Source organism: Ictalurus furcatus, chromosome 2 (genome assembly GCF_023375685.1).
Source record: "Ictalurus furcatus strain D&B chromosome 2, Billie_1.0, whole genome shotgun sequence".
NCBI lineage: Eukaryota > Metazoa > Chordata > Actinopteri > Siluriformes > Ictaluridae > Ictalurus > Ictalurus furcatus.
The window spans coordinates 15,891,661-15,917,526 of NC_071256.1; the positions used below are offsets into that span (position 1 = coordinate 15,891,661).

The 25,866-nt window shown below is 35.4% G+C and overlaps 2 protein-coding genes across 5 annotated transcripts; both read left to right on the plus strand.

The window, feature by feature from the left end:
* The first annotated feature begins 1,822 nt into the window (after positions 1-1,822).
* LOC128616830 (uncharacterized) lies at positions 1,823-3,227 on the plus strand. Its single transcript, XM_053639660.1, has 3 exons — positions 1,823-1,924; positions 2,273-2,596; positions 2,920-3,227. The coding sequence occupies exons 1-3, from the start codon at positions 1,870-1,872 to the stop codon at positions 3,225-3,227; spliced, it is 687 nt and encodes a 228-aa protein (XP_053495635.1). The 5' UTR covers positions 1,823-1,869.
* A 7,429-nt stretch (positions 3,228-10,656) lies between these two features.
* On the plus strand, positions 10,657-22,941 carry LOC128623354 (uncharacterized). Of its 4 annotated transcripts, none has more exons than XM_053650365.1 (7): positions 10,657-10,918; positions 11,953-12,282; positions 13,698-13,940; positions 15,784-15,942; positions 16,369-16,473; positions 17,010-17,093; positions 18,733-22,941. In XM_053650365.1, exons 1-7 carry the CDS (start codon positions 10,831-10,833, stop codon positions 18,918-18,920), a joined length of 1,197 nt encoding a protein of 398 aa, XP_053506340.1. In that variant the 5' UTR covers positions 10,657-10,830; the 3' UTR covers positions 18,921-22,941. The 4 variants fall into 4 exon arrangements, with proteins under 4 accessions (XP_053506340.1, XP_053506349.1, XP_053506357.1 ...); XM_053650374.1 differs by having other exon boundaries at positions 10,659-10,918; positions 15,784-15,846; XM_053650382.1 differs by lacking the exon at positions 15,784-15,942 and having other exon boundaries at positions 10,659-10,918.
* The last annotated feature ends 2,925 nt before the right edge of the window (positions 22,942-25,866 follow it).

A 25,866-nucleotide genomic window follows, 5' to 3' on the forward strand; every position in this document is an offset into this window, starting at 1 on the left:
TTCAGCAGAATATAGTTAAAAGGTTACGTTAAATTCCCCAACACATCTATTAGGCCTACTTACGCAAATGATCACATTTGGAATAAAAAATAAACTATAGGCTAATGCAGCCAAGGCTGAATTATGAGAAACAGAAATGATTAATTAATAGCTTAGCTGAGTCTTCAGGCTATACAATCTGTTACTTCACCTCACTTCCCGCTCAGAGGCCTTCTTTCTTTTGTCACTTCACATTTGTCACGTCCGTTACCAGGAAACAGAGAGGTTGCTGATTTTCGCATTCTGTCTGTCTCTCTCTTTTTGTCCAGTCATTTTGAAAACAGGAAGTGAGGGGTATGGTACTTTCTCTACTTCTCAGTTTAATGTTTTCAGTGTAAATGAGCTTCGCCTTGCCATTGTAGTTGCTTATCACTCATGACCAAAATTCCTAGCTGATATTCTGTCAAGCTTAAATCTTATAACCATTTTAATGAAAATGTGTTCTATTGGAGGATCGTTCAGGAACAGAAAGCTTCAGCAAATAGCCTAAGCATTATTGTATACATTTTAATAATGTTTATGAAATTAAACTGTACTAAGCGTATCCATGGGATTTATTTTACAATTAAATTGTTGTAAAAGGTTTCTGCATTATAGGCTTCCACAAACACTTTACAAAGTTTAAAATGAAGTTTTTATGCCTTCATGTATAGTAATTTTTTTCTAGGTCAAATGCAGTTTATTTAAATTCACATTTTAAATTACAACAAAGGAAGCACAAGTCCACACCGTAACTTAAAATTAGTTTTATTGAACATTCATTCTTGTTTAGTTGCTGCATAGTTACCGTTGAGTTACTGAACAGTATTATGCAGTATTACCTCCAGGGATGGATTACTAACAGGACCTACTGAACATGTGCCCAGGGTTCTAACCATTAGGGGGCCCTCAATAAACATATTTAAAGTGATTTAAGCCATTATGCTGTCACACACAACACAATACAGAACACAAACAAATAAATGTACAGTCCCAGAATATGAAATAAGTTCTGATAAATATTTGTTGTGTAGGTTTGAATTTGATATGGATAATGGTCAGAGCTAGTTGAGTTAAAAGAACATGGAAAACCATGAACACACACTAAATGTGCTTTTTAATACTTTGCGCATTGAAAAGTAAGAAAGTAGTAAGACTGCCTTCTGTGTACTACAGAGATTACTCAAATACTCCATAATCAACATGTAATGTAGTGATGTATGCATTTTATTTATTTATATGCAAGTGATGGGTTGCACAATGGGACAGTCAGAACTCAGGGTGGGAACAGAGCCCTGCTTATGTTCCTGCTCATTGGCCGAGGATTTACTAATTTGTCCCTGGTTACCTCAGGTTTACACATAGCATCAGGCACCATGGTCGTACAATGGTCAAACTTCTGTGATTGTGCTGAAACCAAAATGACCTGGCTATAGCAAGATATTTATCTCCCAACTGTCTACATAAGTGTGACAGAGAAAAATATTTCCTCTTACAAGTCATCCAAACCACAGTGGTTCTGATTGCACAAGTTATGAGTCAGTTCAGGTCAAGGGTGCAAAGCCATGCACATTTAAACACCTTACGCTAATAAAGAAACACACTTTGCTTAGCAACAATAGCTGTTTATAGTCTGACTATATGAATAAAATAATAAGACTTCTTCAATGGACCGGATAAACATGGTAATTTTAGCATTCTATCCTTCTCTTTCCTTTTGCCCAGTCACTTTGTGTACAGGAAGGGAGTGGTTATTAGTAAAAAAAAAAAAAAGATCTCTAGATAGGAGAGAGAGAGAGAGAGAGAGAGAGAGAGAGAGAGAGGACGAGAGAGGACTGTTTTGTGGATGAAATGAGAATGCAGGTCATCATTGGGATACTGTGGATGTTCCCAGGAGTTGCCATGGGTAGGTTTCCTCTGAATGACAGATTATGTTAAGAATCACATTTAAGAAAATGTTAAGAATGTTTTTTATCCACTCGTTCAGGAAAAAGTAAATATTTATTTTTTTACTATCACATTTGAGTTTCCTTTAAAGAATTTGGAAAACATACACAAAACACAAAATAGAGACACACAAAACACATTTTAGGATTTTACCAAATACATGCACTTATTTCCTTGTTTATTTCTTCAATGAAAACTGCACCAGAGTACCAAATCCAGCTCTCCTGTAATAGTGGCATATTGTTTATGTACCTCAGTGGTTTCAGTGTGCTTTAATGAGACAATAATCTTTTTTTTTTTCCTGCAGGTTTGCTGTTCCAGGATCCTGTTGTCTGTAGATTTACAGAGACTAATCAGTGTAACGTAGCTCTTGGACAACGGCTGCATCTGCAAATGGTTGAGGAGGATTTGTTTTATCTAATACTGAGCAACAATCACTTCATTTTAAAATATACAAAAACCCAACTTAACCCACCAAAACCAAATCCCCCAAGATGGCAGTTTGTTAATGATAATAAAACTATGATACTAAGCAGTGCAGAGAGGAGCGACTCTGGAAAATACACTTTAGTGATCAATAAAGCAGACGGAAATATTACAACATTTTATACTCTTCAGCTGAACATTGAAGGTAGGACCACCCCAGTTCTAATCACATCACACGTCAAACTACAACATTTAAAAGTTATTTGATAAATGTACTGAGTATAACCTCAGTCTATAATCGAACACCTTTTATAAGTTTTACTTATGAGTTTACCTTTACGTATGATCTTTTTCTTGTGTCCAATCAGCAACGAATGTGTGATGTTGTTTACAAGGACCTCCTTTTTCTGTTTTGAGTTAAAGTTGATACGTTTCTCATGTCCTGTTATATTTTTGGTTTGTTAATGTGTTCAGCACTTATAGGCCTCTGTAATAATTCATCCTGAAGTGTTTATCTCTAATCTGCAGCTGAGGTGTCCTCAGTGAAAGTGTCATACAGCTGCTTGTCCCCTGGGATCAGGAAAGTGTACTGTTCTGCTGATGGAGACAACCTCCACTTCCACTGGACTTCTGATTTAAACCCAGTCACTCAACTAGAGGATAGGAACAGTACTTTCCTGCTGGAACAAAACCATGGAAAAGTCACGTGCCATGTAAAAAATCACGTCAGTAGCGCACAAATTTCCACCAAACTCTATCCATGTATTGGTGAGTCTTTTTTAAATAATGGATTGAAGAACAATAACAACAAAAACAAGCTGCAGTCAAGGACATAGTACCATCATAGAAACAAATGACAATTGAAATCACAGTTATACACAAAAAATAATGCAGGAAATTGTAAAAGCAGATTGTTTTTATTGAAGCTTGAGGCAAAAACCATAATCACTTGCAATGCACTGTCCAGAGTAGGGATGTAACTCAATACAAATGCTATACATTTGTTTGGAACTAACAGATAATGTGTTCGAACAGATACATATACAGATATAAATAGGAAGCACACTATTAATTTTTATAGAGAGCTTGTAAGAAGGGCATTTATTTGAGAACAGAGGCACCCATCAGAACTGGCACTCGATGAGATGTAGCAAAAAGTTGCATGAGCAGGTGGTTTTTACAAGTCAAAAGCTAGGGCACACCTATTTTCTAACATCCATTTAACCTGACATTATGCACATCAAGCCTATATTTTTATTTATTTATTTTTAGTTTATTCTTCAGTATAACCTTAATTTCAGCAACGTCCTGCAAGATGCAGATGATCTGCTTAATATGAATTTTTCTTTTTCTGTAGTGACCAATTTTACAATCTCTCAGTTCCTGTAGTTCCCTGATGTCTGTATGTGTTAATTCCTCCATGCAACTAATGATGATTAACTGACCAAAACCCCCTATTAAACACTGAAACAGAGCAATAATATTATAGTAGACAGATGTACTCCCATGTACATGTGTTTTACTCATGATACAAACTTGAACCTGTTGCAAAGTAACAAAACACAAACATGGATGTGTAACAGATCAGAAATATTGTGAGAACACAAACAAGACTACAAAGGGACTGAACAAGTATAATCAGTGAACAAGGCCGCTGGAACAACAGGAGGGAGCAGGCATTAGAACCCATCACTTTTTAAAGCACTGTGGTGATGTCCCATTACTTTTTGGTTCAGTTAATGCACTCACTCACTCTCTCTCTCTCTCTCTGTCTCTCTCTCTCTCTCTCTCTCTCTCTCAGGTTTCATGGTGTTTGTGACTGTGTGGCTCTTTGAAGTCATCATCCTGCTGTTACTGTTAGTGGGAACATTTTATATCTACACGAGAATGTATAGGAAACGGTAAGACTTTAATACTTATTAACTAAAAATACAGCAAGCACAAGAGTCCATATTCAAGTATACTATATGTCAAAATGTAAAGCCAGGACAGCATGAGCAGCAAGAAATGTTATGTCTAAAGTGTCCATGGTGATGAAAGAGCAGTGGTCACCTGAGTGTCATTTCCTTCCACAGATCAGTAAATGTGGATTAGTAACAGAAGAAGCAGTACATGGTTGCTGTCCTCCATGCCAGTCACCATCAGTCTCCATCGCATTCATGGCATCAATAACAGATCGTTTAAACGGAACACAAATTAAATTTTAAACCACATTTAGGTTTTGCTTGTTCAAAACTATAGCAGTCTCATGATTCCTGCAGGTTCCTTGGCCTTGTCTCTGTCAAGCTTTGATGCAATGATTTAATGCTGTTGTTACAATCATGCCAACAGTGCTTTTGTGGAAATTATTTTCCACAATCTAATATGATAAGTTTACTGTGAACACTCTCCCCTGCCCGTGAACACCCCCCCTCCCCCCGTTTCCTGTGTTGGCACCTTTTTCTCCTTGTTCCTCTGTGAAGCCCCTCACCATTTACATATTTCTTTGTCTCCCCGAATACCATTCGTGCTCATTTACATACCTTCCTGAATAACATTTGCTCATACTCCTATGACTTCTTAGTAACCATATATGGTGTTGTTCCTGTCTTACATTGATATACTTCCTGTTTCATGCAAATATGCCCTTCTGCCTAGCCAGTCGATAGTTAACCCATTGTTTCTGTTGTGTGCCAAGCCTCTGGCTTTCTTTGAATAAATCAGAGATCTTGCCATTTGAACTTTGCATGTCTGTGTGTTATTTGGCAAAGTCTCCCAAGCTTGGTGTGGGAAGTGTGTAGTGGGACAAGGGCACTGTCTTTCTTATGAACTTTCGCTTTCTCTCTTCTTAAGAATCATAACCCGGAGATTCTCTATTCTCAAATTCTAACATAATATATGTCAGATTTGGGGGGGAAAGGTTTCATGAACAATCATGAACCAGTTATGATTTTATGCATGAGTCTTAATAATGATTAAAATCAGTGCAAGGTACAAAGAATAATATAAAGAACTATACAACAATACACCCAGTTGACAGGCACTGGCCTCAGCATTTGGTGTACAAGTGGGTCAGGGCCGCTTCAGTACAAATGCATGAAGTACAGTTAAACAAATTTGAGTAGAGCAATATGAAAGGAAAAAAGAAATCAAGGAAACATGGAGTTTGCTTTGTGTGTGTGTGTGTGTGTGTGTGTGTGTGTGTGTGTGTGTGTGTGGGTGTGCATCCAATTGTCCAGTTACTGTGCATGTGAGGCCTGAACATAGAGTGGTCAGAAAAGGAAGGGTCTTCTTTCATGGTCGGAGGTATGGCAACATGAGCTGAGGATCCTGTCAATTTGCTGATACTTCACCTAACTCATTGTGGAAAATAAACGTACCAAAGAAAGATACTTATATGAAGTTATTCGTTCATTCGATTCGTTCACTTTGCTGAACAAGATTCAAAGATCTGAGTCAGTAAAATGATCTGAACTTCCCATCACTAATGAACTGGAGAGAGAAAGAGGTCGACTGTAAAGCCCGCCTACCAAGAAAACTGATAGGTTAGTTAGTACAAAGAGAGACCAATCAGGACGCATTCTGTGTTGTAATTTAAAACAATGTTCTTCTGTGATCCAAACTTATATTCATCTGTCCATACAACTTTTTCCCCTGATTATCCTCCATCCAACGTCTGTGTACTTTTTCCCATTATAATATTTTCCTTTTATTTACTAGTTGCAAATATGGCTTTTTTTAAACCCTCTTCACAGCTGAAGATGAGACTAGTGTATTTTGTGGGTGCTATTTAATAATAACAGTGTATCCTCCTACACATTTTTAATTGAAAAAAATGAGTGATTTCCTTTTTAAAATCAAGGCAATTTGAGTGATTACAAACTTTTGAACAGTAGTGCATGTCTGCAGTTAAAAATAAAATTACTAATCAGAACTCGCCATCTACTGGTCAAAGTGTAAAATTGTAGCGTAGGTGACATTCAAGCAGAGCAATAACATACAAAAATAAATTAGGATTGTCATAACAAATTTCACTGGATGTGCAGTTACTGCACTGCTGGTATCCTTACGTACATCACATAGACCTAACTTCACTTCACTTGATGTTCTTGTGTGGGTCAAGCTAGTTTTTATGAGTTAAGTTCATAAATTCAAGGAGACAATGAAAGGCAAGGTGTGGGTGTGGGGGTGAGAGTTATTTACTGACAGCTGTCTGCTCTACAAGTCAAATTCTCTTAAATGCAAATTTTATAGGATTACAATTTATTTTAAATGAACTAGCTGTAGTTTCTGGATTAAAAAAAAAAAAAGAAGAGGAATATGACTAGCCAGCTAGGTCATACCTTAGGCCTCGTTTTATACTCCAACAAAAAGCGTGAATAACTGTTATATTTGCTCAATATTTAAATATTACAAACAAAAACAAGGAAATAAGGCATGCTTTTCTCCTTCCATCACTACTTTAATTTTTGGACACTATTTACTTGCAATACCATTTATTTTGTATTTCTGCATTAACATTCTTTTCACGTTATGCCTTTTCTCGCAGTTTAAAAAAAACCCTTGAAACTGCTGGCCCAGTTAGAGGATGATATTGGAACTGTCTTGATCCAGACCTTCAGTTATAACCTTGTTTAAAAGGGTTCCTAGTTAGATGTCCACATATTGAACCTGTCTTGGATGTCTCATAGTCATATAGATTAGGAATTGCACTATTTTTTTACCACTTGACCAGTAATTCAAAAAAGTAGTCATCTTTTCCCTTTTTAGGGCAAAAACTGTAAGTGGACAGTACCTAAGCACACATCAAACTGCACTTCATCTACAACCCCAATTACAAAAAAGTTGCAATATGGATAATAATAAAAAAAAGGTAATTTGAAAATTAATTCACCCTGTACTATATTTAAAACAGATTATTTGCTGTTTTACTTTGTGAATTTAATTTATTTTGGAAAATATACACTCATTTCAAATCTGATGACTGCAACACACTCCAAAAAAGTTGGGACAATCGATTGTTTACCACCGTATAACATCACCTTTTCTTGTAATAACACTTATTAAGCATTTGGGCGCTCAAGACACCAGCTGGTTAAGTTTAGCAAGCGGAATATTCCCCCATTCGTCCATTATGCATTTCTGTACTGGGGCCTGTACAGGGCCTTATTTTGTGCTTCATAATGAGCCACACATTCTCAATTGGAGGAAGGAGTCAGGTTGTGTAGAGCCTTATAGGTAAGAAGTAAAATCTTAAATTCACTGCGTTGTTTAACAGGAAGCCAGTGCAAATGTTAAAAGACAGGGGAAATGTGCTCAACCGAAAGGGTTCTAGAGATGATTCGTGCAGCCGAGTTCAGAACTAACTGAAGTTTATGTAAAAGTTTCAGAGGAAGTCCATGGAGAAGAGAATGTGATGTGACTAGGGCATGGACCATTATGGCAGTGCTCCTTGTTGGAAGGAGACAGTTAATGTTACATATGGAAGTATACTATTCGAGTAATATTACTAACGTGAGTATTTTCAAACAAAACACCTAAGCTCTTAACTTGTCTAGAGAGGGAGACTGGAGAATTGTCAATAGATCTAGAGAAACAATTTGACTTTGCAAGATTATTTTTCGAATCAACAAGTAGAATTTCAGTTTTGTTGTTATTAAGTTTAAGGAAGTTGTTTCAAACCCAGTTTTAATTGCAGACAGACAATTACATAGAGAGGGTGGAGGAATAACACAAGTGGGCTTTGAAGACAGATAGAGAAAAGGGAAGGGATGATAGTGGCTCGCAGAGGTGGGAGCGCAGTTGTAGAAGTTCAGTCGCCGTATACCGAAGCGTCGAGGTCACAGGATGACATATGGATGTCAGAATAATCCAAACAAATGTAGTCCATGCTGGCAGCTCGGCGATCTTCATACTTTCCCCACCCAGAGGCCCAGGACAGTAGATCCCAGGGGGAAGAGAAAATGTCAAGCAGCGGTGAACAGATAGAGCAGGCAGACAGACAGTTGCAGAGATAGGTAGGTAGAGCCAACTTCAGAATCAAGCAGCCAAAACACCACAAAAACACAAAAGAGAACGAGCCAAAAGTAGATCAATTAGCCTCGTGTAACCTCTCAAGAGCATCGACAGCTAACTGCACCAGCGTTCACTCTCAGTCACTCAAACTAAACTAAAATGCACTTGTGTGTGGATGAGCTGATAACTCATCTGAAATTGCTGCTTTTGAAACTGAGAGCATGCAACACAGCGTTAAAGCTCCTTATAGCTTAATGATAGATGGAGGACAGATTGGCCTGTGTGAGCTGCCATGCCCAGACTCTGACTCTGATTTGGATTAGATAGCAACTGTTATATCCATAAGAGGCAATTCATCAACACACCACCAGAGGGCCCTACCCCCAACTTCGAGGACTATTCTTCCGTTGTCAAACTCATTTCCTGTCCATGGGCTATGTAATGCTGACTCACACAATGTCCGTTTTCCGAGCCTTGCTTATTATCTAAATTCTGAACTGTTGGTCTGTGTTTGCCTAATTGTATTGTTGATTTGTTTGGTTATTTTAACCACTCTTTGGATTTGGCCATGGCTTTTTATTTTTAGGTACTTTGTGTTAGTCTTGGCTTCTGATTTTGAATTTTGCAATATTGTGTTTGTTATTAAACCTCCTGCACATAGATCCACACACATCCCCACAGTCCTATAAGACGTGCAAGCGGTGGCCCTGAAAACACTTTTTCGGTGGGAAAGAAGAAGAATGTGTGTGTGTGTGTGTATATATATATATATATATATATATATATATATATATATATATATATATATATATATGTATGTATGTATTTCCCAGCATAGGGTAGTGCAGCTGACTAGAATTGGCTTCAGCTAATACGAAATATTTTCAGACAACAACTAGGGATGTAACGATACACTCAATTCATGATATTGGCTTCACGATTAAATTCAATTCAATATTCAGAATATTTTGAACAAAAATGTTAATGATGTAAAATTATGACTGTAAAGACTCCTTTATTTCTGAACCATAAACAATGCAAACAGTGTCTGTTTTCGTCTGTATAAAACTAAATACATCAAACATTGCTCAAAACAGAAGTTTAATATTCTAAACAAAATGTACTACATGTTCACCATATCTTAAAATGAAATTTAGAAATCCTCCTAAAAATGTAATTGAACAAACAAAGTCTCTGAGTTGGGGAAAATGATCAACTAAAACATATTGAGTTCTGTAGCTGCACCTGAGGCACCCTTTTAACTGGAAACAGAGCTCCAAAGTCAGCAAAAGTGCCCCAGTTCTGCAGCCTCTTGCTCAGCCTCTGTAGATCACATTTGATAATATATTTAATGACAAAAAAGCTATGTAATGTGGATGCCACAATGTGTAATTTTTACCTGTTAAGGTTAGTTGCCTGTTTTGTATGGTAATGTTAACAAAGTTAATAAAGTTAAATCTAAACAACATGACAAGCTGCATGAGAGACCTGAGAGGGAACTACTGTTTATAGCTGCTACAACTTAAGTGATGACAGGAACTAATGTAATGTCTTGTGGTCATTACATTAAATGACTAAACATTAAATGTAATTATGAATGGATAAAAAGCATGATGTTTGTTACATTCAAAAAATGAAATAATTGGCAACTGATATTATTGGACAATAATGTACTTTGGGGGTTAACAGTAACTCCACTGTATCACATCACCCCATTGTCGATTATTTTCCTATAACAGCATGCCCCATCATGTTTTATTCCATATAATAATAATAATAATAATAATAATAATAATAATAATAAATATCTACTTCTCTGGCAACTTATTGAGCCTTACCCAGTTGTAAGAAATTGACTTTGCAAAATATACAGTGCTCACTTGTTTTATATGTGTATAAAATAAAACTATAAGACCCTGACCAGGATAAATAAATAAAAGATGAATATAAAGTAAAATATAACAGTACAAGTTAATGATTATCCAGATTAAATCTATTTGAATATTGTTTACCCAGTTAATAGAGAAGAATGTGTCAGTAGTTCTAAACAGCCAGTGGGCTGAATTTTCTACAGACACATTAAACCTGAAACTAAATTTCTTTTGAAAGCTTGAAACCAATTGTAACATTCTGTCCATTTCATTGGGTAAGAAAACAGGAAGTGAGCGATTGCAGAAATGTGATCTTACTTCCTCTTTTTTATTTTTTATCATGTATTATTTAGCATGTAAAACATTACCTACAGCTTCACCCTGTCTGCACTGTTTCCCAGATCTCAAGCTCTGTCTGTCTCTCTCTCTCTCTCTCTCTGTGTGTGTGTGTGTGTGTGTGTGTGTGTGTGTGTGTGTGTGTGTGTGTGTGTGTGTAAAGATCTCCAGCTAGTGAAAAGCTTCAGAGAGAACTGTACTGTGTTCATTTCCCTTCAGTTGGTTTGTGGGCTTCTGGATGTTTTTACCTCTCTTCTCTGGACTTAGCGAGAGAAAAATGCAGGACGTCTCTTGGATCTTGTTGATGTTCACAGGAGCTGCTTCAGGTAGGTTTCCTCCAGAAACATGATTTATTTTTTTGAGTTTTTTTTTTTTGTTTGTTTTTTTTGTTTTTTTTTAAGTGAAAGTTTCGTTCTACAGTATGTAATGTTTTACTCAGACACACTTTTGTCTGAACAGTTTTCTAAACCTTCACTGTGGCTGCGGAGATCATTTTGATTTAAAAAAAAAAAAGTGAAACGCTGTCTCAACATAAAAAAAAAACTATTAATCTTGTAGAGAAAATATTTTTACATTTTTTTTCTGGGATTGTATTGAATATAGAGTTCTAAAATAATGGGGGGAAAACATTAGATGTCATGTTGGTATATAAATCTAAATATAAATAATAATAAAAATGACAGAAGCACAGATATTTTGCTCAGCTTTAATCTATGAAGTAAAAGATCAAATTAAACACAATAATCATCAGCAAATATAATAAAATTTGACAGACTGGACAACATTTGTTTAGCATTTTGCTAATATAGTATGTACAGTATAGCTTTCTGGCCATTTGGGTCATCTCTAATTCTGACTTTAATACAGTATATTCTCATGATGATCTCTCTTCATCTTATTAAAGTGTGGTTAATTGTAGATAAGTCAGACTCCAGCCATACCACACATTTATCATACAAGGGTTAATCCTAAAAATACACAAGTTTTCAAACTGAGTAACAGTATGAATAGACAGCTACGTTCTATCTATCTATGGCATGGTATTGATGAATTAATTCTCTTTCTTTTTTTCTTGTAAAACCTTTAGATTGCATTTTAATAACTTTAGACTGACTTCCCAGTTTGGCTAATTTGCACCAAAGTTTTCATTAAACTGTGAAAGTAATTCACTTTTGATAATATTTGGTCTTCATTTAAACAGATTATTCACGAGAAACACACAAGAAAATTTTATTATTTCTGTATTTAGAAATCGTACCAAAGCACTGAATTCCAGCTCTCCAGTAATAATGGAGTGACGTTTAAGTTTCAGTGTGTAATAATATTAACAGAATGCTGCTGATTTTTTCTTCCTCTGCAGCTTTGCTGTTTCAGGATCCTGTTGTCTGTAGATTTAATGAGAGTAGTCAGTGTTATGTAGCTCTGGGACAACGACTGCACCTGCAAATTCCCCTGGAGGATGGGTTTGAACTAAAGATCACAGACAAGACATCTACCACTCGTTTAATTTTAAAATATAAAAAAACCCAAAGTAACCCACCAAATCACCCAAGATGGCAGTTTGCTAAAGATGATAAAACTATGGTACTAACCAGTGCAGAGAGGAACGACTCTGGAACATACACTTTAGACACCTTTGATGCAAACGGGAATAATAAAGGCATTTATACTCTCCAGCTGTACATTGAAGGTAGGACCACACAACCTCTAATCACGTCACACAGCACACAACATTTACAAGTTATTTGATACATGTATAAAATACAACAATGTATTCTATAATCTATAATCTAACGCCTCTTATGAGTTTTACTTGCGTAGTAGGATGCGCATATGTCAGTGTGCTCCAAAGAAAGGGAGACAAGTTCTTGTTCTCACCTGCATTATAGCTGTGGTAAACATTCTCTCTCTTTCTCTCTCTCTCTCTCTCTCTCACACACACACACACACACACACACACACACACACACACACACACACACACATATATATACACACAACCAACCGAGACTCCTTCCAAAAATTTTAAATAAAGGATTATTACATTATCTTTGCTAAACAACATATTTTTAAATCCATTTATTATTAGCTTTTGATTATGTGAAGTGTCCGCCGTACAAGTCCTTGCATATGAAATGTTACTATAGAAGCATAATGTATTAGAAAGATTGCATTAACATAAATCTATCATTCATGTTACAGTTGGAACTTTCCTTGCTGTTACATGTGAATAATGCACACCTTCTTCTGACCAATCAGACTCAAGCATTCAACCTCACTGTGGTCTAATACTATATGGTATACTGTACTCAAGGCGTTAAGCCTTCGATTTGATATACAGTATAAGCATAAATTCAATGATATATTTCATTTTAATGCATTTTGATTGAATTCTAGATTCTGATTGGTCAGCTTGGTAACAGTCATTATGTTTTCTTTGTTTTTTGTTGATTTAAATCACAGTTTGTCTTATTAACTTCAAGAGAGATAGAAAAGAAAGGCTTTGGAGGGAAAATCTTTATAGTGCAAGTGATAATAAGAAAAGTGTTGTTTTGCAGATGTTGCAACCTAATTAACATAACTTTAAATGCATGCAAAGTATAAAAAAATCACTGGCAAACCTCCTCATATAATTGGTAGCAAATTGCTGTGTGTCTTTAAGAGGAATAAAATAATTAACTATGTAGCGGTAACAGTAACTGTTTCACACCACCACCTATAACATGTCCCCATGTGTTCCTTACATGAATTAGCCTAGTAAATGAATCATATATATATATATATATATATATATATATATATATATATATACACACACACACACATGATTGTCATACTGTAGGAATCATACTGTAGGTATATCCATATTCAGAGTTACAATCCAACATACAGGATAGAGAACCAATGGCTACAGGAAACCAGGGAGCCCAGGGCTCTAACCTGCAGTATTAGTGGATACATGATGTTGTAAGGTACACAGGTTAACAAGACATATTGGGACTAACTATTAAGGTTAGCTGTAACTGGAGGAAAGCAGGAGTGAGGAATATATGAAGTAGGCTCTTTAATAACAATTATTTTATTTCTATCATCTGTAATCTGCAGCTGAGGTGTCCTCAGTGAAAATGTGGTACAGCTGCTTGTCCCCTGGAGTCATGAATGTTTACTGTTCTGCTGATGGAGACAACCGCCACTTCAACTGGACTTCTGATTTAAACACACTCCCTCAACTGGAGAACGGGAGCAGCACTGTCATACTGAATAAAGAACATCATGGAAATGTCACTTGCCATGTAGAAAATCACGTCAGCCATGACCACAATACCACTGAACTCCACCCATGTCCTGGTGAGTCTGTATTTTTTAAATAATAATTTAAACAGCAGTAACAACAACGATGATGCAACAGTTTTCAGTGTCACTACTCATGCTTTTTGCGGGGAAAAAAAAATCTGTGATCATTTGCAGGGGATATGATCCAAGCAAACCCTCCCACTTAAAGTCTTTATTTCAAATAATAATGCACGTCTATAGAATTTCTACATATTGCAGATAAACAACAAATGGCTTGTGGGTCAGTTTTAAACAATGTTCTAGCACTTTCCCTAAATGAATAAACGTCTCATCATATTTCATACTCAAATTATGTTTCAAAACTATATAACGTAATTGCAGAGCAAACAGACGTCATGTGGAGGCTTCGCTCTTTGTGTCATGCACACACTCCATGACTAAGCCTGTGATTGGGTGTTAAAAACAAGGTGTGCCCAAGCTGCCTCATTCCAAGTATCATATAGGTTTAACCCTTTGAAGTCTTAAAAAGAATTTAAACATTTTGCCATAAATTTTATTTTGCTATATTAAACCACTTTAAAATGTTTGTTTTTTTTAACTTAAGTGTTTGGTATATTTTTTTCAGCACAACTTGAGCTTCAAGAATATTTATTATTATTATTATTATAAGATACTGTATTGATTTATGTGCTTCCAAAATTTTAAGAAGATAAAAACACCTATTAAAAACTCAGATTTTTTATTTAATAAATTAAGAAAACAAGCTAAATGAAATGGGGTTTTTTTAAAGTATTTTTTATTCAACACCATAAATGCAAAATATAAACTTTAAAAGTGAAAAGCAAATAACTATAGTGAAATATTTACAAAAAAACGGATTAGTCACAGGCGTTTTTTTTTTTTTTTGTCTGGTCAGTCCTTCCATTTTTCAGTCTTGTCAGTCCACCATAAATGCAAAATATAAACTTAAAAAATGAGAAACAGGAAACTCTAATGAACTATTTTCAAGTAAAACAGATCAGTCACAGGCATTTTTCCCCAGTCTGTGCAGTACTCCAATGTCAGTGTCCTTTTAGCTGTGCCGTTTTTCATAGCAGTTCCTGCCCACTAAGAGGTACAGTGCCACACCACAGGCCTTGTCCATCAGCACTGTATAGACATAAGAACAGAAAAAATATATATAAAAAAATCATTTTATATTGTACACAAACACACACACACAGCACTCTTTTACTATTTTGCACTGTGGCAGTTTCTAAAAAACTGTAACATCCAGTGCAGACCACATTGAAATTCTGGGAATTGTGAAATATTGAAAACCAAGAAAGTACATTTTCAATATCTTGAATAGTCCATATTCAAGATTCTGCACTATTTCTAGGTCCCTGTTTAAATGTACGCAAATTTGTGATATTCACCATGCTACCTGCTTTGTACAAAAGATCAGGTTTTCCTCATGCCTAATCTCTTCTGCTGAAGCATGAGTTCAGATGACACTCTGATGGACTTGATCTAAAATGGATCACAAGCTGTTGCACAAACTTGTGGAGTCCATGCCAGCTCGAGTGCACACTGTCATTAAAGCAAGAAAGACGACATAAAACAAATACTAAAAAACACTGAAATTCATGGAAATATTTCACAGATTCTATTTTTCACTCAAAGTTGTTGTCAGTAATATAATTTGTAAGGAAAACTGTTGTAGTAAAATTAGAAAAGAATGCCAAATAGTAAGCATATTCTTTCACAAAAGCTCTCATACTTTTGGACACCACTGTAGATATATCTAATAAACTAGCAACTCAATGTACATGTTTATATATTAGTGTATGTGAGTTTATGCAGAGCTTGTCATTAGAGTATGTGCTAGTGATACTTCATTGATGTGCACTTGCAGAGCCCACAACTTCGGCTTCAAGAAACGTGACCAGTGTGGACGAGTCAACAGAACAAAACTTTGGTACGAATACCACAGTAAGCAACAAAGAGACTAAGAGCTACAATCAGGCTCTTTCTATGAGTGCCTCGAGCTCCAATACTAACTCAGGGTTTCTAAGTAAGTAAATAGATAACGACATGGATATGCAAATTCATGTGTTGCTAAATCAAAGACGAACTAGATGTGCCTGATTTTACAAAAAACAACTGTATCTACTCTGGCACTTACACCTCTTTTCACACTTTGCTTTTTCTGGAACTCAATTACTGGATCTTGTATGGTAGCACTACTTGTATTGTTCTCTGCTTGATATATCGCTTTGCTTGTATTTTCTCATTTGTAAATCGCTTTGTATAAAAGCATCTGCTAAATGAATAAACGTAAATGTATTAAAGTCATGTATGTTCTGAATATGTCCAAGCTAAAATTTGATCTGACATCATCGTTGTTGTTATGTCATGGCCTGAATTTCTCTTCACTCCTGAAAAGCTAACTCTATCTTCAATAACTGATTTTTTTTTTCTTCTTTCAATCTTCTTGCAGAGATCACTCTGATTATCCTGAGCTCAGTTTGTGTGTTTCTCATCATGACATCCATCTTAGCATTCTACATGTACAAGAAGAAACAAGGCCGAAAGAACAAAGAAGGTCAGAAGGTTGCACATTAATTAATTGAGTAATTAATTAATTTATTAGTATATTTATTTCTTTTTTACAGGACTTAACTTACTAGATGAGAGAAGATTGTTATGATGTTCACTCACATTAATAGGAACATGTGTATACCTGCACATTCATGCAATTATCAAATCAGCCAGTCATTTGGCAGCAGTGCAAGTCATCCAGATACAGGTCAAGAGCTTCAGTGAATGTTCACATGACACATTCTGTTTAAACTCTAGAGACTCTTGTGCATCCCAGAAGTTAATCCCTGAGAATCAGCAGTTTTTCGAAATACTTAAGCCAGCCCATCTGGCACCAACAATGCCATGGTCAAAGTCACATTTTTGAGATCACATTTTTTCCTCATTGTGATGTATGATGTGAATATTAACTAATGATCTTGACCTGCATCTGCATGATTTTATGCACTGTGCTGCTGCCTTTACCATTGAGCTGCTTGTCTACAGCTCTATGAAGTTTAATAGTAGTTTAATAGATGTGTGGGTGTGTTTTGTTGACAGCCCCTTCTCAGGACGGCATGGAGATTGTGTACTCGCAGGTCACCCATTTACCCATGGACACGACAGAGAGAAGACCCAGGATATGTAAGATTATAACACACTTTATTAATATATGCACTGGATTAATCCAAATACCTTTCATGGATGTAATACACTTTATGTTCACAAAACGTAAGAGTGGGATAATATACCAGTATGGAGGAATACTACAGTAAGGAAATCTGAAATGCTTATATAATTAACATTACAAGTAATTAAACCCTTTGCCCTGCTATTACAGTGTTAAATGGCATTTAATCACTAAGAGCATTTAGTGTTCTTGGTTGTGCAATTATCATACCTATACCCATACAGTCAGCTAAAATATCTAAGTCAGATTTGATCATTTACATTTGAACAAGCAGATGTTATACATACAGTATACCTGTAAAACTTTTCTGAGTTAGGGAAATTGATTGAACTGCAGATTATGTAGGAATTTAATTACACAGATTCATAAAAGTGCAAATAAATAGAAATTCTGAGTGTAACTAATTAATGAAATAACTACATGTAGCTTAAGTCCCAGCAGAAGTGGATCAATTTTAATTTCTCTACCAATTTTAGCTTCAGCAGACCTTCTATCCAATTTTTTTTTTTTTTTTTAAAGCTTAATGCCCTACCTACTGTACCTTACCACTACTTTGGCCGAAGCTTCTAGCTCATTTTGCCCAGCTAGTAAAAAAAAATCACAAAAAATGTCAATTTTCACAACAAAAGCCTTTTTTTTTAAAAAAACTTTATTTTGCATTATTTCAAGATGAGGATCATGGGTTTCACCGTCCCTGCTAATAAACTTAACTAACATAATCCTAAGATCTAAGATACTTAATGACATAATGTCTGTGACGGGGGTTTAAAAGGAGCCTAGTAGCTTTCACACTTGTTCACATTTGTCTAATGTGAGACTAATAGCAATATTAGATATTGGCCCCGAGAAAATAATAATAATAATGACATTAATAAAGAACATGCACCCAGTAGCATCCTTCCTTTGTAATATTGTGATCTCAGTATTGTAAGGTTCTAATCTGGCCATGTGACTGAAAACCATGCAAACCTCATGAACTGACTGAGTTTGGTGAGTGTAGCCTCAGATTTATGTTCTTGGCTGACAGGAGTGGAACCTGATGGTCATCTGCTGTTGTAGGCCTTCCACCACAAGGTTCAACATGTTGTGCTTTCTGAGATGCTTTTCTGTTTTCCACAGTTTTAAGTAATGGTTATTTGAGTGACCGTGACCTTCCTGTCATCTCAAAGCAGTCTGGTCATTCTTGCCTAACGTACAAAATGAACAAAATGTTTCTAGCTGCAGAGCTGGATATATAAGAGTGTATATAAGAGACATTTAGAAGGACTTATGGTTTCTACACTTTTATAAGTTGACAGATAAGGAAAATATTCAGATTCAAGCCTGCTTAATGCTCTACTGCAGGCATGTCCAATTTTATCCTCAAAGGGCCGGTGTGGGTGCAGGTTTTCATTCCAATCAAGCAGGAGCCACACCTGATTACACCTGTTTAATCATCTTGCCTTTAACTAAACTCAAAGAACTCAGGTGTGGTAATGAAAACCTGCACCCAAACCAGGCTTTTCTGGACAAGATTGGACACCCATGTGCTACAGATGCTAAAAATAAATTGTATTTTAACATTTCTTGGTGTGATATTGTCTTGTGGTCCAGCCCAAGGTCAGGATGAGGATGTGGAGTATGCCATGGTGGGTACTCGATCCAACAAAAGAAAGGCAATGAAGAAAGATGACGAGGTGCAGTACGGCGAGCTTGTGTTTAACAATCCTGCTAAAAACAAGCGTGAGACACCCAGAGTGCAAGACGACTGTGTGTACTCTCAGGTCCATCATGGTCGGTGAGGTTTACACTCTCTGTCAGTCTCAGCATGTAGCAGATTTATTATATTTTTTATACACCATCAAATTGGAGCCTGAATATCTAAATGCTATCTTTTTAAAAGCTGCAACTATATTCATCCATTTTTATTTTGCAAGATCATTCTGGTAGAGGAAGTAGCAACTGGAGATGTTCCACCCTCACACCCATTAATCAGTCATCTCTTACACAGACTCTTCTCTTACCCAAAATAAAACTTCACAAATCATTAATATTTTATGTCATTTTCTCACAACAAAGGCAATTTTTAAAAAACACATTCAAAAAAGTAATTGCATAAGCAGATTCATGTTTGCTATCATTCATTTTTTGAGCACTTGTATCTGTGCTCATTTCCACATCAGTGCCTTTATTAAGAACTGGAAATATACTGAACTTATTTCCAAAAGTAAGACCAATCTGCCGAATGACATGATGTCATATGGTGTATAAACCAATCACTGGTTCTGCAATAACCCTGCAAAAAACAACAACAATATCTTAGCAAATATATTTGATATTATCTAGTGCTAAATGCTCGAAATAGGCAACACTATCCACCAATTTATTAAGATAATTTCAAGCTTGAAATGAGTAAATATCTCCAGAAATGGCCTTCATAATCTTATTTTTGTTTTACAATAATCACATAAGTAAGGAATAAAACACTTGGGGTTGTGCTGTTAGAGAAAAAATAATCTACACAAAGCTGAGTTACCTTTACCACTGTGAAGCTGATTGAGTTCTAAACTCAGCACAACCTGAAGTTCCTCTTACAAAGCAACAAGTTTCCGATCGCTATTGTTTAAAAAAAAAAATTATTAAAGAGGGACATACTTTTTTCCCTCTTTGTTTAATGTTGTGGAATGTCTGTGAAACAGTTTGTCGCACAGTATAACAGTTAAAAACAGTTTATCACTGTTGCATCACCTTCTCTTGAAGCTTATAAGAAAAAACAAATGCAGCTTGTCATGTTACAGAGAAACCAGAAAGCACAATGTTCTCCATCTTTAGAATTTGCCATGGAAAACTTAAATTTACAGCTTTACCTCAAATTGTTACAAAGTGGCAACATGGGAGGCTCCTGAAACTATTGATTATATGTTTTGCTTTGTAAATAGTATGTTTTAGGTTTATTATTATACTTAGATTATGTGCAGTGTCCAGCATACAAATCCCTGTGAATGAACTACAGACAGAGTTGCAAGACAGACAGACAAACAAACAAACAAACAAAAAACCCCTGCTAGATGGCCTCATGTGAATGCTGTGCCTCTCTGGACATTGAATTATTCTTATTTTGTTAGTTATGCATTTTTATTTGACTAATTTCTTTAATGATTTTACTGTTTTGGATCAAAATGGTCCAATTCTAATTGTAACCATAACTTGAATAGATTTATGTGCTTGAGCCATGAACAAGACACTTTTCTTGAAACAGTTTGACCCAGACAGTAACAAGGCAAAACTAAAAATGGAATTCTGAACCAAAAAAAGCTAGTAGCCATCACATTTCTTGCATATTTCCTCTCCCACCTGTGAACACATGTCTGCATTCAGGATAATCCTTAATCATGAGAAACGCTTCTGCAGTCTTAGAACCAAAAAGAGTTTTTTGGGCTGATGCCATAGGAGAACCCTTTTATGTTGCACAAAGAACCTTTTACTCTCAAGTTCTTTAGAGAAACATCTATTTACTGGTGCTTTAAAGAACCCACAATTGGTTCTTCATAGCAGTGTCACAAGGAACCATGTTATCACCAGTTCTCTAAAAAACCCTTAGTTTGTGCTTTATGGAACCAAAGTAAGATTCTTAAGAGGGATGCCAGGAGAACTTTTTCCAGTCCAACAAGGAACTTTATAGGGTTCAGTTTAATGGGATGATGCCTTGAAGAACCAATACACTGCTCTGAACAACCTATAATGAACCATAAATAACTTCTTTAGTCTCCAAAGAATCATATATCTCAATTCAAGAACCCTATACAATGAAAAATGGTTACTGAAGAACTATTGAAGAACCTTTTTTAAGAGTGTCGGACTCTTATTTTTTTTAATCAGTATTATAATTAGTAGTAGTATTTCTATTTTTATCAGTATTGTTTCGTTGATGAAGAGACAATAAATAGGAAGGATTTTTTTTTTTACTTTTTTAAACAACTTAATTCACATCTGTGAATTTCCAATGCAGCTTACACACTGTTTTGTTTCACATACTTCAGCAAGAAAAAAGAGGAAGTCTGAATTGCTCCTTTTTTCCAACCAACATTTCTGCTTCTCTGTCATGAATGTCAAAATGAAAAGAAGAAGAAAAAAAACCAAAAAAAAACACCGCCTTGCCTCTGTGGTCAAGTTCTGTACATAATAAATATGAGATTATTTTTTTTCTCTACTATTTAAAAAATGTTACTTGGATCAAATAAATGATTTTTCAGCTTATGAAATGTAAAACTGTTGTGGTTCAGTGATGTTGATTGAAATGTTTGTGTATTTTATTTTGTTTCTTTCAAAGTTTTTAAAAGAAATGTATTTATTACACATTCTTCTTATTATTTACTATTTACAGTATTACCATATACATCTTATTTGGTAGCTACTTATCCACTGCTGCTAAATCTTTCTGTGAAACAGCTAACAGGTAACTAGTTCACTTAAAATCTCTTTGGGCCATGCTATTTTAGGAAAGTAATCAACAACAGGGTGGACTGGTATTGCCAGAGATTTTGATGAGCATTGATTATTTTTCTGTAGTACTACCTTCCAAAATAATTTATCCCTCTTATACAGCAGCAAATTGGCAACTAAATATATTCATAAACAACACGTTGTATGTGTTTAAAATAAATGTACAGCTTTCAGGTTACTTCATGATCTTACATCACATACTGTAGGTTCCAACTTCTGTAAACAAGCTACACATTTTTAAACAATAATATAGTAGAAAGAGCGCATTAATTTATGTCAACCTTGCAGACAAAACTACTGTCAGAGCTGCTGTTTAAAATAGATGAATGAACACCTTCTGACCAATCAGAATCGAGCATTCTGAGCTGGAGCTGTCTGCTTTAACTCTGTACCAATGTTATAGTGGAGAGGTGTGAATTGTTTGCCCATCACTGGGATAACACCCCTCCCCTTTCCTATCACCCTGCTAACCAGCTGCTAAACACATGATATTCTACACAGAGAAAGCCAACAATGTCCTGATTAATCTTATAGCAGACTTGTGGTGATAAAACAAATTTATACTGATTGTAAATGTCCAATATTTCAAATTCCATTCCGCAGGCAGAAGGAACGCCAGTGTACTGTGAGAAAGGGACCACAGCCATTACTGCTCAGATAACAGATTCTTATCACTGATATGAATTTTAGAAGGATGTTACTCATGATTTCCGTTTCCATTGGGGGCTGTGCATTTATCTCATGGGGCTGTTAAAATTAGCTCCTTATCGAGACCTTCAATCACAGTGCAAGTACAACTTCAAGAAGTCCAAATAATCATTAGTAGAAAATACTTCAGTGATTGTAGTCTGTTACTCTACTTAAGTATTATTTAGGGAGGATTTATACTTTACTTAACCATTATGGAAATTGAATACCTTATTAAATTGCATATCTTAATTTATACTTACGTTTTTATTTAGATTTTCAGAGTACTCATTACAAATCTCTAGTTCTCTCATCCAGGCAATGACTGTATGCTATATACAGTATCGACTGAATGGGCTTCCATACATTTTGTTTCTATTTTATTCACCTTTCAGTTTAAAGCATCCAAACTAATTTATGTATTTGGATAAAAAAAGAGAGAGATTTTGTCATTTAATGTGTAAATGTGTTTGTACATGTGAATGATTTGTATTTAACAATGCCTTGGTTGTATTGTCAATTTCAACCTTGTAGCTTTGTATTATGTTGTAATAATTGATGGAAAACCTATTTCTGTACCTCTGCAGAGCCTCTGTTTTTATATTTGCTCTTAAATAAAGCAGTGATGTTTTACAGTGTAGTGGCACAGTGGAGGAGTTGGGGGTTATTTCCATGCTCTGGAAAACGAAAAAAAGATAAACACACTAGACCACATATGCAAACATGCTCATGCAAACCTGTTGCCAGTGACATATTTATCATGTGTGGGAGACACTATTACTGATCAGGCGAGACAGAGAGAGAGATGATACTGGTTTAATTATTTATTTTACTGTTTTTGATACTGTTCAACCCCACAGCGATTCATTTTTTAAATTGTAACACAAAAAAAAAAGAGAGAGAGATGTGCTAGAGCTCACTAGATTCTGCAGAACTGGCCCTTGGAGCTGAGTTGTAAATGTGTCCAAAACAATGCTGTACTTAATATACTGACCTTTTGATGTCTTTCAGCTCAGTTACATCTCACCTTACCTGCTGGTTAGTCAAAAATCAAGTTTAAAAGCTGTAGAGCCATTTCCTCTTGTACCATGTCACTACTGACTATAATTGTAACCCATAAAGAGAAGCTATATTTTTGTATATGTGTACAAATGCAACCTCTTACAATGCGACAGTTAAAAGGTCTGCATTTTAATGCTTTTTAATTTCATCTATATATAGTGATTATGAGGTTAAAGGTTATTCTTATGGTCAAAGGAACATTTAAATTTCACTGGGCTATTTTTTCATACTGGTTTTAACACAGTGTCACATGCTACATATTGCTCAGTGAGTAGAGATATATGCAAATGCAGTTTGTTTGTTTGTAACCTTTATTGAATCAGGATAAAACTCATTGAGATAAAATCTCTTTTGCAAGTGACCTGGCCAATAAGGCAACAATTAAAGACACAGCAAGAGTTAACACATTAAGAAAAATTCCCCATCTCTCCCCAGAAAAAATACATAGTAATATACAATCAAATATCACAGAAGCAACTTCCAGTATGGTTATACTCAAAGTTATTTACAAGTGCCATAAATTCAACCAGTGAAGGGAGCACAGTATGTTTTAAGTGTTCCTGTAAGTTGTTCCGCGTTGTTGAGACATTAAAATAAAAGAAAAAATCCCACAGCTCAGACCTAACAAAGGGAACAAGAAGTTGAATAATGTCCTTTGAGTCAAGATTGCAATGTTTGGTTTTTACAGAGATGATGGATGACAAATAAGTAGGTAACAAGGCACATATTTATTTATAAATGAAGCAGTACCAACGTGAATGCCATTGTACATAAAACAGAACAGCGGTGCGTTTTACAGTCACAACCAGTAATAAAACGTAAGGCGCTGTGAAAAAGAGTGTCTAATTTTTTTTTTTTTAAAGATTTTGCTCTGGGGCATGCATATATATATATATATATATATATATATATATATATATATATATATATATATATATATATATATATACACACACACACATATATATAATGTCTCCATAATCAAGTATGGGAAAAAATGTTGTAGACACCGAATACGTTCTGGCACTGATAGGGAAATAAGATTTATTTCTAAAATAAAAAACCTAATTTTAATTTAAGTTTAAAAACAATAATATCAATATCAGTTCAATATTTTAATAAGGGCAAAGCAGAAAAATCCCAAATTGTCAAGGTCAAAACACAGGCGTGGGTCAGGTGATGAGCAAACAGAGTAGACTAGGCAAAAACAAACATGTGAATCCAAGAAAACCAGAACAACAATCAAAGGCAAAGTTGTATGGTAAAGTCAGATGTATCCGGCACAAACTGAGCGTTTACTTCACATCGATATAGTGAGTTAGAGATGTGTGATTAGAAGTCAGGGAATTATTGGGAATGAGTTGGCTGCTGTGGTTTCTGAGAAGTGTAGTTCGAAGCAGCCACTATAACATCCTAACACTTGGAACAAGGAGTGCATTTTAGGAGTGCAGCACATAATAAAATAAGCTAGCAAAATAAGCAAAGGTAAATAAAATGTTCCCTGGTGCTCCTGGTTGCTTATTAGGTTATACTATCTAGGTTATACATTTAGGTATCAGTATTGGTATAAAAAAAAAAAGTGGGTACCAATGCATCTGGTTAAAGGAAAGGCACCCAAAATTGTTATAGTCATTAGGGAAAACTGGTGGTGTTGATGCCATTTAAACAGAAATTCTAACCTGTGTGCAAGCCAGAAGAAGTGGCACAGGTCTGGTTTAAGTACAAAAATATCCATATAAGTTGTCTTCAAACATAATTATACTCAAAATACTGTACACAGCATTTTTTGGACACAACATGTTGCAGTGCATTGCAAAACTTCCTCAGCTCTTTTGTACATGATTACAAAGGGGACTTCCACAATAAGGCAACGTGTGGTTTTAGATGTAGAACATGTGTGGACATTGAATATGTGTTCAAAATTAAATGATAAAATTAATTTTTCCAAGAACATAACTAAAACACTCTCAGGGATCTTTGTTGACAGGAGAAGAAGATACATAAAATACAAATACAAAAGTTTTCAGGTCAATATAGACAGAGTTGTCAGGCAGCAGAGATGGTTGTAAGTGCAGGGTAAAATATTTTATTATAGAACTGGCAAACAAATCTAAAATGCAATTCAAGGTCATACATGTGGTAACAGGTGACAGAAATAGACAGGAGTAGAATCGGTAAACAGGAAATAAGTCAATGATCAAAACCAGAAAAGAAATAACAATCGGCTACACTAAGTAATACAGCCAGGTCTATAAGTATTTGGACACAACTTTTGTAATTTTGCCTCTCTACACCACCACCACGATGGATTTGAAATGGCACAATCAAGATGGGATTGAAGTGTAGACTTTCAGCTTTAATTCAAGGGGTTTAACAAAAATATTGCATTCACCATTTAGGAATTGCAGCCCTTTAATTTTCGCAGGCTCAAAAGTTATTGGACAAACTAACAATCATAAATATTAGGATTATTTTTTTAAGAATTGGATGCAAATC

Bases quoted from the DNA above. Each gene is read 5' to 3' on its own strand.
- LOC128616830 (XM_053639660.1), top strand. From the start codon at position 1,870: ATGAGAATGCAGGTCATCATTGGGATACTGTGGATGTTCCCAGGAGTT. The intron at 1,925-2,272 runs GTAGGTTTCCTC...TTTTTCCTGCAG, and splicing joins GTTCCCAGGAGTTGCCATGG to GTTTGCTGTTCCAGGATCCT. The intron at 2,597-2,919 runs GTAGGACCACCC...TCTAATCTGCAG, and splicing joins TCTTCAGCTGAACATTGAAG to CTGAGGTGTCCTCAGTGAAA.
- LOC128623354 (XM_053650365.1), top strand. From the start codon at position 10,831: ATGTTTTTACCTCTCTTCTCTGGACTTAGCGAGAGAAAAATGCAGGAC. The intron at 15,943-16,368 runs GTAAGTAAATAG...ATCTTCTTGCAG, and splicing joins TACTAACTCAGGGTTTCTAA to AGATCACTCTGATTATCCTG. The intron at 16,474-17,009 runs GTCAGAAGGTTG...TTTTGTTGACAG, and splicing joins AGGCCGAAAGAACAAAGAAG to CCCCTTCTCAGGACGGCATG.